The sequence below is a fragment of the Pelophylax lessonae genome, assembly GCF_965119305.1.
Source record: "Pelophylax lessonae genome assembly, chromosome: 10".
NCBI classification, from domain to species: Eukaryota; Metazoa; Chordata; class Amphibia; order Anura; family Ranidae; genus Pelophylax; species Pelophylax lessonae.
Genome location: NC_138777.1, coordinates 155,783,711 through 155,804,858, shown reverse-complemented (window position 1 = coordinate 155,804,858; position 21,148 = coordinate 155,783,711). Strand labels below are relative to the sequence as shown.

The window sequence follows — 21,148 nt, the reverse complement described above, 5'->3', positions numbered from 1 at the left end:
AATGCATTATTTGTTTACATATCAGAAAATACAGTGTAAAGCACATACAACTCAGTACACCATCCATACAGTACATGTATGTAGATGGCAGAGAACTTGTGAATGTGTGAGGAGCAATGCCTCATGGGAAATGTAGTCCTGAGCAAGAGAAGGAACTAAGTGATTCCAAAGGCAGAGGTTTTTTTTTTTACCTTGCTATAGGGACACTGTACAGTACTATACTTTGCTGCTTCCTATAGGGGCAGCACTTTGAAGGCAGGATGGGCCAAAAGTGCCGTGGGGGGGGGGGGGGGCAGAAGAGAATAATCAGTGCTGCTCTGTGCAAAATCATTACACAAAGAGGATAAGTATGACAAGATTGTTAAAAAGAAGAAGTCCAGCGTTTACAATGACTTTAAGGGCTCTGTTCAGGGAAGATCAGCATCTGAACCCAGAGAAGGTGGATGCTGATAGACTAGAGGTGATATAAAGCATTACAATTACATTTAAAGTAAAAGTTTACTAGTATTGTGCATTGTATTTAAAATTATTAAATCCATGAAAAAAAGTCTCAGCTTTTAGTACTACTTTAATATAAAAATGTTAATTTTCCCCCCTCCACTCTTTATATAGCTTCATGTTTGATTCCCAGTTAAAACATTCTGTATATCTGACTTCTGGGCATATTTTTTTTATATACATACACATCATGATACAACATATAATACTTTCACTGTTTCACAGTAGAAATTATAATTCTATTACAGTAGCGATTATCTGCTGTTTTTTTTTACTATAAAGGGCTATTTATTTATTTTTTTAACCCCATCATGACAGGCGATAAAAAAAAAAAGCATGCTGCTGCTACTAAATGTCTTCTGATGCCCATACATGTATTGGATTTTTGGACAAAAATTTTTGCATCTATATTTGCACAAAAATTATTTGTATATTCATTGAATGGACAAGTGTTGTTTGAAAATTCCACTTGCTTTTAACCTTACATTTTAAAATGAATATATCTTCTGAGCAAAAACCACATACACTTTTTGAAGATTTGTTTGAACGAGAAGTTTTCCATTCTGCTCCTTCAAATTTTCCTGTCACTGTGGTTGACAACGAACACTGAATAGACCCCACTAATGGTTAGAAAAATCGGATGAATGTTTTTAAAAATTTTCAAAAAAAAAATGTAGTGTGTGTATGGCCAGCATAAGTGACAGCAGGCGCAGGGAGCTTGTATCAAGCTACCTGCCTATTAATAAGGGAGTGTGTCATGAATATTCTATACCAATCCGGTCTGAAAATTTGCCAAAAAAAGTTTTTTAGGCCTTTTAAAAATATTGATCTCGGAGTCTAATATGTACCACATCTAAACCTCTAATAATTCATATATCTGTCTAAGAGTGGATTAAATATTCAACTTTATAGCTGGATATTTATATTTACCTCTGCATATAGATATTCAAGAATACTAACTAAATTATACACCAACTTTTTTTTTTTTGAGGTTTTTATCCGATTAGTCGATTAATCGAAACAATAATCGGCCAACTAATCGATTATGAAAATAATCGTTAGGTGCAGCCTTAGTCCGTACAGCAAAAGGAACCTGGCCTAACTGCAAGCATTGCTGTAGGTCCGTACGGTGTAGGGACCTGACAGTGAAAGGGTTAATATAAAAGTTTTTTTTATCTCCCTTCCACCCTTCATTTAGTTTCACGTCTGACTCCCAGTTAAAATGTTCATATATCCTACTTCTGGGTGTATTTATTATATACTGTATATGATATAAGTAATATATCTTACTTTCACTGTTTCATCAGTTTTAAAATGAATGTAATTTCTGAACGAAAACACCTGACACTGTGAAAATTCCTTTGACCAAGAAGTTTTCTATTTTGCTCCTTCAAATTTGCCTTCACTGTGGTGGAAAACAAACTTTCTTAGAATAAAATGTTTTTTTGAAGGAAGACATTGTTTTTGTATGGCCAGCATAAGTGACAGCGGGCGCAGGTAGCTTTTATCAAGCCCACCTGCCTATGACAAGGGAGTCTGCCACACATAATATATTACAGTTGTGTCTGAAAATCGGAAGAACAGTCTTTAATTTTTTTTTTTTCTTTAAATAAAAAATTTGATCTCGGAGTCTGATGGTATTTACCATATTCCATCTCTAATAGTATATGCTGTATATATCTCTTCCGTCTGTTATTCTCAGAGTGGAGTAGAGATTTTCCTCCCTAACCATATAGTTGTTTTTTTATATTTACCACTGCATATGGATATTTAAAAATAAATTGCCTTTTTTTTAATCTTTACATATTGACTAAATTGTACACCACACTTTAAGGTTATTTTCTGATTAACCACTTAAGCCCCGGAGGATTTGGTTGCTCAAAGACCAGGGCCTATTTTGCGATTCGGCACTGAATCAATGTAACGGACAATTGCGCGGTCGTGCGACGCTGTACCCGAAATTGAAATTGACGTCTTTTTTTCCCCACAAACAGAGCTTTCTTTTGGTGGTATTTGATCACCTGTGCGATTTTTACTTTTTGCGCTATAAACAAAAAAAGAGCGACAATTTTTAAAAAATAAAAATATTTTTCACATTTTTTTTATATGAAAAATGTAAAAATCTAAATTTTTTTAACATTTGTTTTCTGCAAGCAGAGATCCTGGACAGGTGGACCAGGACGCCTCAGTCCTATACGAGGCACCGCCCCCGCCCATATAAGGGAGGAGAGGACACCATCCAATCGGCGAAAAAATGACGCAGGGACAGGAATCGGGGTGTTTGTAAAGATATAGAGGAACTTAGGGAGAAAAACCATCTTTATCAAATTCACGCGGCCTACCGGTGTCAAGGGTAGCGTCCGCCATACCTGACATTTGTTCACCAATTGTTGGAATACAGGTTCCAAATTGTCCACAAGGTAACGCGATAGATCTGTGCGCACCGTGACCCCAAGGTATCTAAACTGGTCAACCCACTGCAATGGTATATACGCCGGGGGAGGGGGAGTAGCAGCCGTGAGGGGCAGTACACTAGACTTAGACCAATTTATCCGAACCCCCGAGAACACCCCATGTCTATCAATAATGGATAAGGCCGCGGCAAGAGAGTCCGAGGTGTCATTTAGATAGAGGAGGGTATCATCTGCATACAATGAAATGCGTTCAACTACCTGTCCCACCCGCAAGCCTCCCACATCATCCGCCATGCGAAATCTAATAGCTAAGGGTTCTATGGCGAGGGTGAAAAGATCGGGGGACAGCCGGCAGCCCTGACGCGTACCCCTTCCCAGCCGAAACGGGGATGACAAAAGGCCATTAGTACGGATTCGGGCCACCGGGGCCGCGTACAATTAGCGGATCCACGCAATAAACCGGGGCCCGAAGCCAAATCTAGATAACACCTGCCACAGATAGTCTCATTCCATGGAGTCGAAAGCTTTTTCTGCATCTAGCGATGCCACTGCACCCCGTGAGTCATTCGACTCCGCACACGCTATGTTGGTATGTAAGCGACGAATGTTGATGTCCGTACCCTTACCCGGCATAAATCCAGTCTGATCTCCGTGGACCAAGCTGAGGATCACAGAGTTAAGGCGATTGGCCAGAACTTTAGTCAAGAGTTTAGCATCCACATTTAGCAGTGAGATGGGCCGATAGGAGGAAAACAATTCAGGATCCTTACCGGGCTTAGGCAGGACAACAACAACAGCCTCCGACATAGAAGGTGGCAGGGAGCCCGCCTCCAAGGCCGCACAGAGCGTCCCATGAAAGGAAGAAGCAATAATATCCAAGTTAGTTTTATAAAACTCCGTGGGGAGGCCATCGGGGCCAGGGGTCTTCCCAGCCTGCAGGGATTTGATCGCCAACTTAACCTCACGCAGGGAGATGGGAGCATCAAGCCTCGAAGCCTCAGCAGGGGAGAGGGAGGGAAAGTCAATCTCATCTAGATAGGCCGACAGGTCCTCAGGCGGATAGGCCGCACTAGTGGCATATAGGGAGGAGTAGTATTCCTCAAACCTCTGCGAGATCAACGTCGGGTCCGAGAGCAGCGCCCCGTCCTCCGCCCTGATATTGGCTATGCTAGCCCCCCCGGATCTTTCTGACGCCAGCCAGGCCAACAGCCGACCAGATCGCTCCCCCTGCTCAAACACCCGCTGGGATTGGGAAAGGAGAAAGCGGCGACACGACTCCGCACGAATCAGCGCCACCTCTTGATATGCGGACTGCATGTCAGAGTACGTGCCCCTGTCCAGTGTGGACAGATAGTCCGCCTCCAGAGTCGCAGCCTTGGCTTCGACTACAGACAACTGCACTCGAGATTCCCCCCTCACTTTAGAAATATTGTACTGGTATCTACCTCTAGCATAAGCCTTGAAGGCGTCCCACACCATAGCTGGGGTCGCAGTGCCCTCATTATGGTGCTAGAACTCACCAAGTTCGGAGGACAGTATCGGCACAATCCTCTCATCCGTCACCCAAAACCGAGATAGTCGCCACAATCCCTGACCCGCTGCTAAGTCTGTAGAGAGGTCCATCATCACCGGGGCATGATCGGAAATGCCCCGTGGAAGGATGGAGGTCCCCGACACCCTGGGCAGCAAGGACGAACTGACATAAATCAGATCAATACGTGAAAACGTAGCATGGGTGGCCGAGTGGCATGTATATTGGCGCTGAGAAGGATGTTTCCAGCGCCAGACATCCTGCAGACCAAGCGCCTCCGCCCAGCGGCTAGGCCAGAGTCAGTCATCGGGTCAGGGCGAAGCTTATCTAGGGAGGGGTTGGGCGGCACATTAAAGTCACCAGCAAAAATTAAATTAGGAGTAGGGTACTGAGCTACCAGGCCCTGAAGTCTACGCAGCAGGCTAAGGTCAGCAGGCGGAGGCACATATAGCCCAACAATCACCAGTTCCAGCCGATCACACAGGGCATGCAAGATGATATATCTACCGTCTTGGTCCAAGTGGAGATCCAGGAGCACAAATTGGAGGGATCGGTGCACAAGAACACTAACCCCACGGGAGTAGGAGGAGAAGGTAGAGTGATAATACGCCCCCACCCATGACCTCTTCAAGGCCAACACCCGGGCGCCCGTGAGGTGGGTCTCCTGAACAATACAGATGTGCGGGCGGTGTTTCTGCAAACAGGAAAACACCAGAGAACTCTTAAACTTAGAGTTCAAGCCCCGCACATTCCACGTGACCAACCTCAGGGGGGCCATAGCATCAGAAGGAGAACAGAAAAAAGGGGAAACTGTCCAGCAGAGACAATCCCCCCCAATAGACCCAGGCTACATAATAGAGGGGTCAACCCAGCCCCACACATATGGAACACAGAACAGCAAATCGTATAAGTGCACAGATAAACATATATAGACCTTGGTGGCAAATAAGGCATAAGGCATTTAAATACATCCCCAAACAAACTTCCCCAACACACCCCAGCCCCCCTCCCCCCACCCCGCAGCACCCCAAAAATGTGGGTGAGCTTGAGACCCAAAACCAAACATGACCAGTGTCAAATGGGGGACACTATACCAACAGGGCGCCTGGCAGAAACAGTCAAACATACCAGGAGCGCCGATCACCTTGCCTATAGAAGAAAAATAAGAAAAATAAAAATATCTGCCCTCTGCAGAGACTGAGATGAGGGCACCAGACCAAAGAAAAATAAAAGAAAAAAGGGTTATCCAGGGGGAGATGATCGTCCCAGCAGCGATTCAGCCCAGGGGAAAATAAGAAAAGTGAGCAATTAAGTCCATGGCCATAGAAGCGGAGGGATAAACAGAAAAGGTGGACCACAGATGATAACAGGGGGGACACAGTTCCAGGTGAAGTGTAGTCACTGTAAAATCGGAACAAAACAGGGGGAAAAAGAAAAAGGGAAACAGTCCACCTGAGAAAGTCCATGCAGGTCTCAGGACTCACAGCAGCAAGGCAGGAGCATCATGCCAACAACACCCTGGACCCAACCAGGCCAGTACCTGAAGAGACGTTACAGGTGCTCCACAATCTAGCGACGAGGCAAGGATTCCAGCCAGGTGGAGGCCTCTTCCGGGGAAGTGAAGAAGCGAAGGGATTCACCATCCTGCACCCGAAGCCTTGCCGGGAACAGCATACTGTATTTCAGGCCCCTTTGTCGCAGGGCCAGCTTGACGTGGTCAAAGGATTTGCGCAGTTTTTGCGTCTCCACCGAAAAATCTGGGAAGATCATCAATCTGGCCCCTTCCAACCGCAGAGCGTCCTGTTTCCTACTCTCTCTCAGTACCGTATCTCGGTCCCGAAAGTTCAGCAGACGGAGGATAAAGGTGCGCGGGGGTGCTCCAGGCGGCCCCCTGCGAGCGGGCATACCATGCGCCCGTTCCACCGCGAAGTACGGGGAGAAAGTGGCTTGTGGGAGCAGGTCACGTAGAATGCGTTCCGCAAAGTCTGCAGGATTAGGGTCTTCAGCCCCCTCCGGGAGGCCCAGGTTCCTTAAGTTATTGCGGCGGTTTCGGTTTTCAGAGTCCTCCGCCCGAAACTCCAGAGCCTTCACCTTCACACGGAGGGTATGCAGGGAAGCCGCATGGTCTCTCAGAGTATCCTCCGTGTCCCCCACCCTGCGTTCCACCTCAGACTTCAGTGAGTCTGGTGCGGAACTTATCCATGTCTCGCCGGATCAGTCCAATGTCCATCTGAACAGTCTCTATCTTGGAGGTCAGGGTGGACTGACAGGTGGAGATAGCCTGCATGAGAGCTGTAAAGTTGTCCTGCTCCCGGATGGGAGGGTCCGCATCCTCCGTCTGGGTGGCCATATTGGCGGGAACACGAGGCCCGGCTTTGGCGCCGGCAGGAGCAGCGGGGGCCGATGCGGACGAACGGGGCGTCGAGGACGGTCTGCCCCTGGTCATAGCAGTGCAGGTAAGTCACCCGAACCCTCCGGTGTGGCAGAGGGCGGCAGGGCAGCAGTGTTACAGGATTAACGCAGGCAGGTCAGCGGAGCTCCCTTCCTAGACGTCCGCTCCGGTGGCCATCTTGGACACGCCCCCCAGTGATATTTCCTTAGATGACCTCTTGTAATCGAGTGCTTTCACATCTGTCAAAATGTGTCGGCGTCTCTCTTGCAAGGAGCTGTTCCTTTTACTTCACAAAGACAAGGTAGTCTTTCTCCTAAGACCATCCTTTCTTCTCAAGGTGACAGTAATATTCCACCTCAATGAGGGCATAGTCTTACCATCCTTATGTCCTGTCTCTAAACATTCTAAGAAAAAGAGTCAGAGCCATTAGAGTCTACCTCAAAGCTACAGCTTCAATCAGATTGATTCCCTATTCGCCCTGTTTTCAACCTATTCCGACTTTGCCAAGGAACATCATGCTTCCAAGTCCAATCATTAGAGCTTACACCCTCATAGACAAATCTCCTGCAGTTTTATGGTGGAATTTTCTGGGGCATTTCATCACCAGGCCTCTGTAGCCCAGCTTTCTAATTCCTGGTGGACATCCACTCTTCTGCAGATGCATCTTTTGGTTCTAAGGTTTTTGCATAGGTACTCCTGAAGTTGGGTCTTTTTGACACTTGTTGGGCTTGGTGGCACAGTTCTGTTTGCCTAGTTGTTTTCCCACCCTTCTCATTCTTTGCTTGAGGCTGTCCCAAGGTCTGTGAATACTTAGTCTGTGCCCTGTACTGTACAATTTAGTATAAGAGGAATTTTGACTTGTCTGTAAATTTTAATCTTCGAGTACAGTACACAGGCCACCCTCATTTTATTTCCATGGCTTCTCTTTGCTACAAAACAGGATATATGGAGTGGGCGTGTCTTCAAAAGCTTGCCAGTGTCCAATTCAGGGTATTTGAATACTTTTCCTGTGTACCTTACAGACAAGTCAAAATTCCTCTTTTCTTTAAATAAAACAAATTGAATCGCTATTTAATTTTTATTTCTCTGTCGCTCATTGACAGACGTAGTCTTCTTGATTCACATCAATTGGGTTATGTTGTCTCCGCAGGAGTAGGACTAGGCAGAAAGAAAAAACGTTCTGGCTCCACCCTAGGGGCAGTCCCAGAGGGTATATCCTCCCTCTCTCTGCTACAAGGAATCAGTTTTTTTCTGTCTAGTCAGGAGTAAGGACCTAAGTTCCTTGCTGGGATCTTTTGGTCCTGGCAAGATTTTTTTTTTTTTTAGAAAAAATATTTTTTTAGGTAGTTTTCTCCAGTGTTTTTTCCTGTGAGATCTTCAAGCAATTATGCCGGATCTGGGCGACACTTGTGGTCACCCCAGCCGGCCTACGAGCGCGCGCAGACCATTGCATCGCGCTTGGTCGGCCGCGACACATTCAAGTAAGTATGCGGGGCCGGGGGACGGGCTGGATGTTGAGATCCAGTGGTCACCCCGGTTTCTGCCTACGAGCGCGTGCAGACCAGAGCTCCGCGCTGGGTCGGCTGCGACGGAGTCCCATTGGAGGGACTGACCTTGCGAGTTAAAAGTCTCGCTTGGACGCCAGGAACCAGAGAGTCGAGGCGTCCGGAGTGGTCAACAACCCCCCACCCCGGTGGAGAGGGTATTGTGAAGAGAGGGTGCCTGTCGGTTCGGTATGGTGAGTAAATGTTTCCTTTTTTCCTCGTTATGAGGCAGTATGGAATATGGGCCCCTCTATACATGGTCAGTATCTATCTGACACTAAAAATCCCCCTTGTAAATACAATGGGCAAGCGGACTTGGTTTGGGAGCTAACACTCTACCCAGCAGACTGCAGTATTACAGCAGACATAGGAGGTATAATCCCACCTTAATTGTAGTGGACCTCCTGCAGATCGATAAACCGCCATCAGCATGATATACAGGTGGATGTGCTGGGAAAACGAGACTTCGGCAATCCGCCGCCATTTTGCTGTAGACCAGGTACATGTATGTCCGCAGGTCACGTCGGCCGCCATTTTTTTGGAGTCTATTGTCTCCTGTATGGGGGCGGCCATGTTTGAAGAGCCCAGCTAACCTCGAGGAGAGCTGGGAACGCCGGAAGGCGTACACAGGGGGCCTAGCCACTTCCTTCTACCCGGGAAAACGAACACAGCTCTTTCCAGTCTGTAAGAGACAAACGCTGGCTGCAGTTGGTAGGAAACTTCTCTGCATCGGGTGGTGAGCCTTGAGGGTCCCTCTCTCTCTCTGTGGGGATCAAGAAGCAGGTACTCTGAGGGGCGCTATTGCGCTAGGGGGATACACATAAAAAAAAAAAGAAGGGTTTTTTGTTTTTTCTGGCAGAGGTGTCCTGAGTTAACATGGACCCTGCCACTCATGTATCTCCACCGGATCCCCTCGAGGTGTCTGCAGGATCCTCCAGCACCCCACTGACGATTGAATCATTGTCAGCTATTATGGAAACTTTTGTGTCCCGGGTGGAAGTGGCTTGTCAGGGACAGGGCGCAAGAAAGCGACCCCCGCCTAACCCCATATTATCTGAAACTTCGGATTCAGAATCTGAGCCTATTTCTGCAGTTGCAGGTACCTCATCTGGGATTGGTGTCTCGGGTACTGTCTCTTCAGACAGTGAGGAGGATGTTTCGGCATCAGCCATAGCCCGAGAGGAAGCGTTGGTAAACACACTCATTGTATCTGTTCAAGAAACCTTAAGATTACAGGGTACTCCGTCGGAAATAGCTGAAACTGAAATCCCCTTTGGGACTAAAAAACGCATCAAAGTGGCGAAGGTTTTTCCATTGCCCAAATGTTTTGGCAATCCAATCAAAGAAGAATGGAGTCTGCCAAAACGCACTTCTGCTATTTCTAAACGCATTAACAGGCGTTATCCGTTTGAGGAAACCCTCATTAAGAAATGGACAGAACCACCTGTGGTGGATTCACCAATTGCTAGATTGAATAAAGCCACGGTTATTCCTTTAGAAGACGCTCCGTCTTTTAAAGATTTGGTGGATCGCAAGATAGAAGCTATGTCTCACACCATGTTTTCCTTGATTGGATCAGCTTTCAGACCAATAATTGCTATTGGGCTGGTTTCGCAGACTGTAACTGAATGGACCAAGTGGTTACGCCGGGACTTAGAAGAGGTCCCTCAGGCGGTATCAGATTTGTTGGAACAGATGATACAGGGGTTACAGTTTGTGTGTGATGCGGCGTTAGACGCCACTCCATTATTGGCGCGAGCATCAGTTTCAGCAGTGGTTCTCAGGCGTACACTGTGGCTAAAAGGTTGGTTAGCCGACCAAGGTTCCAAAAAAGCATTGGCTAATATCCCCTTTTCAGGAGAGCCTTTATTTGGAGCCAACTTAGATGAGATCATTAAGGATCTCACGGGAGGAAAGAGCACCTTTTTACCGCAAAATGTTAAGGGTAAAGGACCTCGTCAAAGACGAGGGCCTTCTTTCTCTGCTCACAAAAAATTTTTTCGCCCCCCGGGTGAAAAAATTAAGTCCTCTAAAGCTCCTTCAGGAGGCTTCAGGGGTCGTTGGTCGGGCAAGCAAAGGCCCGCCCCCTCCAGACCTGAAGATAAGTCTACCAAAGCCTGAAGGTGTGCCCCCACCCATAACTGGGGTGGGGGGACGTCTTCGCCGGTTCCCGGATCCATGGCTTTCCAGAATCCCGGACAAGTGGGTTTGCGAAATCATAAAGTCAGGGTACAAGATCGAGTTTCGATCTCTCCCACCGGCGCGATTCTTCCCTTCCAATATCCGACTATCCCCGGATCATTTGGAAGATCTGCGGAGAGCAGTCACGGATTTACTACAACAAGGAGTGGTAGTCCACGTTCCTTGGACAGAACGCTTTCAGGGGTTTTATTCAAACCTATTTACAATACCCAGGAAAGAGGGCAAAGTGCGTCCAATTCTGGACTTAAGGGCACTCAATTCCTTTCTCAAGATAAGAAAATTCAAGATGGAATCCATTCGCACAGTAGCAGCCTTCCTGCATCCAGGGGATGTCCTAGCGTCCATAGACATCAAGGACGCCTATCTTCACATTCCCATTTTCGCAGGACATCAGCGGTTTCTACATTTTTCCGTAGAAGAGAACCACTATCAGTTTGCGGCATTACCTTTCGGTCTCGCCACGGCTCCTCGGGTCTTCACAAAGGTGTTGGCCCCAATGTTGGCACTACTGCGCCAAAGAGGCATATCGATTCTAGGTTACCTAGACGATCTCCTGCTTCATGCAGAGTCTCCTCAGACCCTGCTAAAAAACATAGAAATTACTATAATTTCTTTACAGGAATTCGGGTGGCTGGTGAACCAGCAAAAGTCATTTCTGGTTCCCACCCAGAGGCTCGAATATCTGGGTCTAATTCTAGACACAGTCAGGACAAGAGTTTTCCTTCCGGTAGGGAAACTCCGGAAGATTCAATCAGCAGTCCAGTTGTTACTATCCAACAGCTGGTCTTCCCTTCGGACTTGTATGAGGGTTCTGGGGTTGATGGTGGCTTCCTTCGAAGCAGTCCCATTTGCCCAGTCCCATACCCGAATTCTTCAGCAAGAGATTCTCCTCAGATGGAATCCGGAATCCCTGGACTATCGGATCCGACTGAGCGAACAGACCAGAGAGTCTCTGGTCTGGTGGCTTCGGTCTCCGATGCTCAGCCAGGGAAAGTCATTTCTGCCAATATATTGGACGATAGTGACCACGGATGCCAGCCTATCCGGATGGGGAGGAATTCTCGGTCAGTTATCCGTTCAGGGACTTTGGTCCCCGGAAGAATCCAGGTTACCGATAAATGTATTGGAACTGAGAGCGATCAGACTTTGTCTGATTCACTGGACCGAGCAGCTCCAGGGCAGCCCGGTTCGGATCCAGTCGGACAACGCCACGGCTGTGGCTTATGTCAATCACCAGGGGGGCACCAAGAGTGTCCGGGCGGCCAAGGAAGTGGCTTGCATTCTTCGCTGGGCGGAACGGTTTGTTCCAACTATCTCTGCGGTGTTCATTCCGGGGGTGGAGAATTGGCAGGCAGATTATCTCAGCCGTCAGACTCTGGATCAGGGGGAATGGTCCCTCCATCCAGAAGTTTTCCACCAGTTGTGCCTACTTTGGGGCACCCCGGATGTGGATCTGTTGGCATCACGATTCAACAGGAAAGTACAGAGATTCGTGGCTCGCTCCCGCGATCCTCTAGCAGAGACCGCAGACGCACTGGTCGCCCCGTGGGGGCAATACCAGCTAATGTATGCCTTCCCTCCTCTCGGGTTACTGCCAAGACTTCTTCGCAGGATAGAGGAGGAAGGAATTCCAGTAATCCTGGTAGCTCCGGACTGGCCTCGCCGAGCTTGGTACGCCGACTTGGTCAGACTTGGTCAGACTCGTGGAGACTTCCTCTCAGGGAGGATCTACTGTCTCAGGGACCGATCTTCCATCCTGCTTTACGATCGCTGGCTTTAACGGCCTGGCTATTGAGACCCAGGTGCTGAAGGACAAGGGCTTGTCAGCTTCAGTTATTCTTACTCTAGTTAAAGCAAGGAAAGCGACTTCCAGAAAGATTTATCATCGCACCTGGAAGTCCTACATTGCATGGTGTGAACCCCTGGGGTTCCACCCACGATCTTATTCGGTTAGTCGAATATTAGCTTTTCTGCAACAAGGGGTTGAGCAGAAACTGGCTTTGAGCACTATCAAGGGTCAGGTCTCAGCATTAGCTATCTTCTTTCAGAAGCCTTTGGCTACTCATTCCTTGGTGCGGAATTTCATCCAGGGGGTGCGACATCTGGCTCCGCCAGTGCGCGCGCCGTTACCACCCTGGGATCTTAATTTAGTATTGTCGGTTCTTCAGAAACCTCCCTTTGAAGATATTAGGGAGATTCCTCTACCTACGTTGTCCCAGAAGGTGGCCTTCTTGGTGGCTATCACTTCTGCACGCAGGGTGTCAGAACTGGCTGCATTAACTTGTCGTTCCCCCATATCTGGTGGTTCATAGAGATAAGGTGGTTCTTCGTCCGAATCCATCCTTCCTACCAAAAGTGGTTTCAGAATTTCATCTGAATGAAGAAATTGTATTACCTTCCCTGTGTCCTAAGCCCAGTCATCCTCGGGAGTTTGCTTTACACTCCTTGGATGTGGTCCGGGCGATCAGGGTATACTTGAAAACGACAGACTCGTTTCGCAAGACGGATTCACTTTTTGTGATCCCGGATGGACCCAAAAAGGGGTTGCCTGCATCTGCCGCGACTATTTCCAAATGGATCAGACAGACGGTGGTACAGGCTTATTCTATTAAGGGTCGGGAGCCCCCGTTCCCTGTTAAGGCGCACTCCACTCGGGCACTTAGTGCGTCATGGGCCTTTCGCCATCAGGCGTCAGTGGTCAAGGTGTGCAAGGCGGCTACCTGATCGTCGGTGCATACCTTTACAAAACATTATAAAGTTGATGTAATGGCATCGTCTGATGCCTCGTTTGGCCGCAAGGTTTTGCAGGCCGCCATTTGAGGAGACCAGTGGTCTACCTCGAGGGTTTTTTTCCGTTGGAATTTTTATTTGAGTCTCATTCTTTGTTTATAATGAGCCTTTAAAACTTCTAGTTGGCACCGGTTGGGCCTTCTAGATTGGATTTTGATTTCTATCAATCCCACCCCTCATTTGTGGCACTGCTTCTGGATGTCCCAATTGATGTGAATCAAGAAGACTACGTCTGTCAATGAGCGACAGAGAAAATCGGATTTTTGTAAGATCTTACCGTAAAATCCTTTTCTCTTGGCTCATTGACAGACGTAGTACCCGCCCCTCTATCATTGAGTTGGGTTGGGTTAAATTCTCTGTTGCTGCTTTATAACAGAACTGATTCCTTGTAGCAGAGAGAGGGAGGATATACCCTCTGGGACTGCCCCTAGGGTGGAGCCAGAACGTTTTTTCTTTCTGCCTAGTCCTACTCCTGCGGAGACAACATAACCCAATTGATGTGAATCAAGAAGACTACGTCTGTCAATGAGCTAAGAGAAAAGGATTTTACGGTAAGATCTTACAAAAATCCGATTTTTTGTAAATGCTAGTTTCTTAACATTTTTTTTTTTGTTTGAGTTTGTAATCGATGTCCAGCTTTTTTTTTTTTCTTTGGTTGTGTATTAAGTCTATGTTCAATTGGGGATACTTCCCAAAAAGTAAAGATTTGCTTCAGGTAGACTTCAAATTTGTAATTATAAGCAAAATTGCAGTACTGTTTTCTTATCATAATTTTTTTTTTTTTAGTGACCACGATGAAGAAGTGGCTAGTTTGGCAACTGCTATAGGCAGCTTTGGAGGAAAAGGTCAGAGTCCTCGGTTGCTTGTAAAGGAGTGGAAAAGCAGCATATCTCCAAATTCTTCGCCAAAGTGCATGAAATCTGTTAAGGATAACAAGTAAGTTTCAGTTGTAATCAAATACTCCTTTTGCTGCTGGTCCAATTTTTGACTTCATACATATCAAACTGTGAATTGTTTGCCTGATGATTATGATAACCCCCCCCCCACCAAAAAAAAATAAAATAACACCATTTATTATAGTAAAGAACCTATAGCATAAAATAATGATAGTTGCATTTTTTTTTGTTGCACAGCTGGTAATGAAACCTATGTTCTAGGTCAGCCATCATTAAATGGCAGTTTGAGAACGGGACCACACAATGCTTCCGCCCGGACCGCCAGGCCGCCATCTATGAGCAGTCATTGGTTTGCTGGGACCGCGGGTGTCCCAGCGACCAGTGATGTCTCATGTGTGCGCCCCGCCCCTCTGTTTCTGACTGCGGCTCCCGATGTACGGCTCTCACTCCCAGCCGGGCCGCAAGTTGGGGCATGACGTCACGTGTGGGCCCCGCCTCCCTGCTCCTGATTGCGGCCCCCGGCTCTCACTCCCAGCCCAGCCACAAATTGGGGCGTGACATCACCTGCTCCCCACCCCCCCTGCTGTTTGTGGCGCCTGGCTCTCACATATTGCAGTATATCTCACATTTCTCTTACGTCTGCTGACAGTCGCCGCCCACTCATACAATCTGCACGTCTGGGTATTGGTCTTATCCACAGGAGCAAGCTAGGCAAAAGATTTTTTTAGAAAAGCATTCACAAAACCTTTGTATAGACACACCTACAGGGGGCTGTCCCTCTGGTCCAATACTGTACCCCCATCTAGCTGCATTCCCAATTCAGTTAGTCTCTGCCTAGCATAGGAGTAGGCTGGCTTTTCCCTGGCTGGGGCTGCAGTCTCAGCCTTTTTTCTTCTCATTTTTTTCTCTAAGTGTTTTTTCTTTACAATGATAGCTTTCTATTTGTTCCTGCGCTTAGTTAGTCGGACTTCGGCAGACTACAGCATTTGCGGAGCTGGGAATTGCACTGGTTGTCCTAGAGCCTTATGGAATCCCAGCCTGCCATCGAACGTTAGCAGGCTATGTGTAAGCTCAGGCCTTGCAAATGACCATGTCCCTGTCCTCAGGGACGAGCCTGCGAAGTGGCTACTTCCCCGGGATGTGTCAACTGCGGTAGGCCGCGTGTTGCTAGCGTCCCTTTCGGCTGACGGCACCACCACCCAGAGTGGGAGGCTTCCTGTCACAGAGCGGTACCCACGTTTCGCTGGACCGGTGAGTACCATGCTACCCCTCTGTCTATGGCATTGTCTGTCGGGGTGTGTATGTGGGCCCTCTGTTTATGGGGGTGGCAGTTGGGTATGGATCTGTAATGTCCCCCTCATGTCTGTCAGTGCGGTCCCTGTGTGTCCCTTTCCGGTCCCTGCGGGGGCGCTGTGGCGGTTCTACAGCTGTATTGGGGATTGCGGGGGTCCCTGATGTCCCTGGGGTGCTTCGGCAACTATTTGGGTGTACAGACATGGTGTGTGGGGGCCGCAATCGGCGAAAAGCCGCACGGCAGCCATTTTAGGTGTGGGCAGGCTGTTTGGCCTCATTGTAAGGGCAGCAGCCATTTTCTGCAATACTGGTGGCGCCGAATCGGGGCGCCATCTTTGTTGTGGGCACTATGTCTTTATGTGGCCAGCGGCCATTTTCCCAGAGCTTTCTCCATAGACTTGTATTGGCAACCATTATTTTGTGGCTCAGGGCTGTGTTTTGCCTCTAGATGCGTGAGGTCACTCCCTTTCTTCTCACATGCAGATCGAGCTGGCAGCGTGTGGCCAGTATAGCACACTTTGGGGGGGATTTTATGGTGTTTCCTGGCCTGCATTCCTGCTAGCATTCATTTCCCTGCAGTTTCCTGTAGCACAAGACTTGTTCCTTATTGCGGTGCATTTGCGGTGGGAACCGCGGGAATCGCCTATTTAAAGGACCAGTGTCATTTAAATTTGAGATTGCTATTATGGAGTCCCAGGATACCAAATTCCCCCCAGATCTGGTTGGAGGGTTCAGGTACTCCTGAATCCTCTGCTATAGTCTCACTTACTGCTGCACTTGCGACTTTAGCGTCAAAAGTGGATTTGTTGATGTCTGACCAGGCTTCTAAGAAAAGGCCTATGCCCTCTCAGTCTTCTGATTCAGAGCCAGATTTGGTTGCCACGGACAGCGTACCCCCTAAGGGGTCTCAGTCCTCTCAGTCGGATGTGGAGAAGGAGGAGGATTCCCCCTCCGGATCAGCAAGAGAACGCGCTGCAATGTCTGCGCTTATTAGCTCTGTAAAAGACACTTTAAATTTGGATGATGAGCCCTACCTGTCGGGTAAGTGATTTTCTTTTGGGCCCCGCAAAGCCCAGAAGTCGGGTCAGGTTTTTTCCTGTCCCGCGGAGTTTCATGATACAGTGAATGAACAATGGCGCAATTTAAAATGTAATTTTGTGGTGCCCAAGAGATTTCAGTTACCGTTATCCCTTTGCGGATCCAGTGGATTCTCGCTGGACTGCGGCTCCTAAGGTGGACCACACTGTGTCCAGGTTGAATAAAGCCACTTTAATGCCCGCGGAGGATTCTCCGGGGTTTAAAGACCCGGCGGACAGGCGGGTGGAAAATCTTACCCGCCACATCTACCTGGTAGCGGGTTCCTTACTGAAACCCATGTTCGCTTCCGTAATGGTCTTTTAGGCTGTTGTGCAGTGGGCCAAGGCGCTTAAGCGCACTGTAATTGCTGACTCCGCCCCTCCTGCTACTCTGGAGATGGTGGATCAAATTGGTCAGGCTTTTTTATACCTGTGTGACATGGCCTTGGATGAGGCCCCTTTGGTCACATGACTGTCTGCAGTCGCAGTTACGATTCGTCGGATCGTTTGGTTAAAAAGCTGGTTGGCCGACCAGTCTTCCCACAATGGGGTAATTGACCTTTGCTCCGTAGGAGTAGCTAGGCAACAGAATATGTCAATATTAAAGCTTTTAGCATATCCCACCCCCAGGGGGTGGTCCCCTCAGTCAATACCCTCCTGCTTCCTGTATCCATACCTCAGTTTCATTGTCTAGCTTTCAGGAGTTAGCTGGCTGTTTCTGTGCTGGGGCATTTTGTCTCAGCCTTTCTCTTCTTTTTGATTTTATTTGAGTTTTTTTCTCTCTCTTTACTTAGCTGTTACTTTTGTCAGCATTAGTTAGTTCTTCTGATGAAGAGGATCGTGCGGGCTGGGTCTCGGGCTGGCCCCCCTGGTCGCAGGTTGTGGGTCAGTGGCTTCCCAGCCTGCCATCGAGCGTTCAGTCAGGTTTTTTCCTGGCATGTGTGAACGACCCATCCCTGTTCGCTGCAGGGATGCTGCGGTGAGGTGGCTACCTCACTGGACGCCATGCCGTTTTGCACCGCAGTTTTGATGCATCCTGGCTGCGACTCTCCCTGTCTTCTGTGCAGCGGCTTGATCGCTTGGGCGGGCTCTTCACGCCATTTAGAAGGTAAGTGTATCTGTGTGGGGACCTGTCTGTTTAGGGGGTGTCAGTCTGGGACTGTGTAACCCTGTTTCTGTACACACTATTTGACTCCCTATCTGTTTTGGCTGCATTCTGTGGACTGTAAGGAGGGGGGCCATACTGCACTGTTTCTGTGTTCAGACTGTGTGCTTCTATTACTGTGTGACAGGCTGTATGCTGTGGGGCATGATTTGATCGTGTTTGTGCATACATGCGGCGGCCGCTGCTGCGGTCCGCCATTTTTTATTATACTGCAGGCGTGTGAGGGTGTTTTATTGTGTGCGGGGAGCGGCGTTTTTGGCGCCAAGCGTCGCCATTTTGGCGGCGATGGCTCCGGCCTCATGTTAACACTGCAGGATCTCTGCCTTTACTTCCTCCCCCGGCGGCCATTTTTTTGTAGCCTCCATAGGCTTTATAGGAGCGGCCTTGATTGCATCACTTCCTTTTCCCTGGGCACACCGATCGATACAGCAGCAGCAGTGATCTCTCCAGGTTTTTACCCTCTTTATTCCTGTATTCCTTGCCTGAATTTGTACTTTTCCCTGTGGGGGTCGGCTTGTGCTGGTGTGTGTGTGTGTGCGGTGGGCTGCGCTCGCCGTGCTTTTAAAGGGGCAGTTACCTTTTTTTTTATCCTGCAAACTTTTGGGGGCATGGATTCTCAGGAAAGCAAATTTCCTCCCACTTTACTGGGAGGCCAAGGGGCTGCTGCTGTTCCCCCTGAGGGGGGCGATTTGGCCACCATTGTGGCTAACCTGGCTGCTCAGGTACAGATGCTTGTGGCTGCTCAATCCACAAAACGGCCCAGAGTTTCAATCTCCTCTGATTCAGAGGGCGATGGTGATGGGGCTGCTATGGCTGGGGTCCCCTTATCGGGGTCCCGTTCGTCCCTGGACTTTGCAGGGTCGGAAGGGGAGGCAGAGGTTGAGGGGGTTGATGATTCCCCCCTGGCTCTTCTGAAGAGCTTGCAATCATGGATGAATTGGTTGCTTCTATCAAAAGAAAAGCTGCATTTACAGGATGAACCGTGTCCGCCTGCCGTTCTGGCTTCTTATGGGACACAGCGGAGACGCAAAACATTGCAGGTTTTTCCTTGTACTGAGGATTTTCAGCGCACTGTTAGTGAACAATGGCGCAATCTAAAAAAGCCTTTTGTTGTGCCAAGTAGGTTCAAGCTGCGTTATCCTTTCACGCCCGCCACTGATGAACGTTGGTGTGTACCACCTCCGGTGGATCACGCGGTGGCGGTTTTGAATAAATCCACTGCGATTCCGGCAGAGGATACCCCGGTGTTCCGGGACCCTACGGACAGGAGACTGGAGTCTCTTGCCCGCCATACTTACTCGGTTACCGGTTCCATGCTGAAAGCTATTTTTGCTTCCCTTATGGCAGCTCAGGCTGTCGCGGATTGGACGCAGGTTCTCAGGCGCGTCCTGGTGGCTGATTCTGCCCCGCCGACAACATTGGCTATGGTGGATCAGATTCATCAGGGTGTCATGTATTTGTGTGATGCGGAATTAGATGTAATTCCTTTGGCTGCACGTGTGCACAGCGTGGCGGTGTTGACACGCCGTTTGATTTGGCTGAAATGTTGGTCTGTGGACCAATCTTCTCGCAAGACTTTGGCTAATTTGCCCTATACGGGATCTCGCCTTTTTGACGACTCACTGGATACGCTGATTAAGGGGATCTCTGGGGGTAAGAGCACGCTCTTGCCCCAATCTCACAAGGCTAAGGGTGCTCAAGGTAAGAAGCATGCTTTGTTTAGGCCCTCTCAGGGGTCCTTTCGTGCCTTTCGGTCGCACTATAAGGGCAAGCCCTTCAAGGGTCAAGGCTCCCAAAAGAAACCGTGGGCAGGTAAGCAGAAGTCCGGCCAGTCTGGGTCCGCTGCCCATAACAACGCGGCCTGAAGGGACACCCTCACCCAGTTCTGGGGTGGGGGGACGTTTGCTCGGTTTTCTTCAACCCTGGCTGGCCCGCGTTCGGGACAGGTGGGTTCAGGAAATCGTTCGATCTGGATACAAGATCGAGTTTCTCTCTCGGCCGGCGGGCAGATTTTTCCCCTCAAATCTTCAGCTGTCTCCGGAGCGTTCGCGGGATCTGCACTTGGCGGTGCGGGACCTGCGGGCTCAGGGAGTGGTGGTACCAGTGCCTCATCGGGACAGATTTCGGGGGTTTTATTCAAATCTGTTCACTGTGCCCAGAAAGGAGGGCAAGGTACGTCCGATTCTGGACTTGAAAGCTCTAAACCGCTTTGTGCGGGTTCGCAAGTTCCGCATGGAATCCCTGTGCTCAGGGGGGCTGCTCTAGTTCCGGGAGAATTCATGGCATCCATCGACTTGAAGGATGCGTATCTTCACATCCCCATTTTCGAGGGTCACCAGAGGTACCTTCGATTCGCCATTGCGGAGGATCATTACCAATTCGTGGCGTTACCCTTCGGTCTCGCTTCGGCTCAGCGGGTGTTCACCAAGGTGCTTTCACCGGTTCTGGCCTTATTGAGAGCCCAGGGTATATCAATCCTGGGGTATCTGGATGACATTCTGGTTCGGTCTGCGACCAGTCAGGGTCTGGTGAAGGACCTGTCCGTCACGATGCAGACTCTGCAGGAGTTTGGTTGGACGATAAACTTCCGAAATCAACGCTGTGCCCGTCGGTTCGTCTTCCCTATCTGGGAATGATCCTGGACTCTGTTCAGGCGAAGGTCTTCCTACCGGAGGACAAGCTCAGGACGAAGTCAGGTCCCTTCGGGACGTTCCGTGCTCATCCCTCCGGACGGGCATGCGGTGTCTAGGTTTGATGGTCTCGGCTTTCGAGGTGATTCCCTTTGCCCAGTTCCACACGAGGGGTCTCCAGGCGGAGATCCTGTCCAGGTGGGACGGGCGACCACAATCTCTGGATCTTCAGATCTCGTTGAGTCCTCGCACCAGAAGGGATCTTATGTGGTGGCTCCAGTCCCCGGCGGTGTCGGGGGGCAAGTCTTTTCGTCCGCTTTCATGGACGGTGATCACCACGCATGCCAGCCTGTCGGGCTGGGGTGGTGGTCTGGGCGTTCTGTCCGCCCAGGGTACTTGGTCGGAGGGGGAATCCTCCCTTCCGATCAACATTCTGGAATTGCGGGCGATAAATCTCTGCCTTCGACGTTGGACGGACAGGCTTCAGGGCCGTCCGGTTCGGGTGCAGACGGACAATGCCACAGCGGTGGCCTACATCAACCACCAAGGGGGCACCAGGAGTGCCCGAGCGGCTCGGGAAGTGGCCGATATTCTGTCCTGGGCCGAGACGCACGTCCCGGCGATCACGGCGGTTCACATTCCGGGGGTGGAGAACTGGCAAGCGGATTATCTGAGTCGCCAGTCTCTGGACCAGGGGGAATGGTCGCTCCACCCGGA

The 21,148-nt window shown here is 49.3% G+C and overlaps 1 protein-coding gene across 2 annotated transcripts in view; it reads left to right on the top strand.

Annotated features, from left to right (window-relative positions):
• The window catches only part of EDC4 (enhancer of mRNA decapping 4), a 629,569-nt gene that overhangs the window by 363,545 nt on the left and 244,876 nt on the right, over positions 1-21,148 (top strand). For both annotated transcript variants that reach the window (XM_082271180.1, XM_082271179.1), the window contains exon 19: positions 14,158-14,307. In XM_082271180.1, the coding sequence (XP_082127306.1) occupies positions 14,158-14,307 (150 nt within the window). The remainder of the gene's footprint in view (positions 1-14,157; positions 14,308-21,148) is intronic.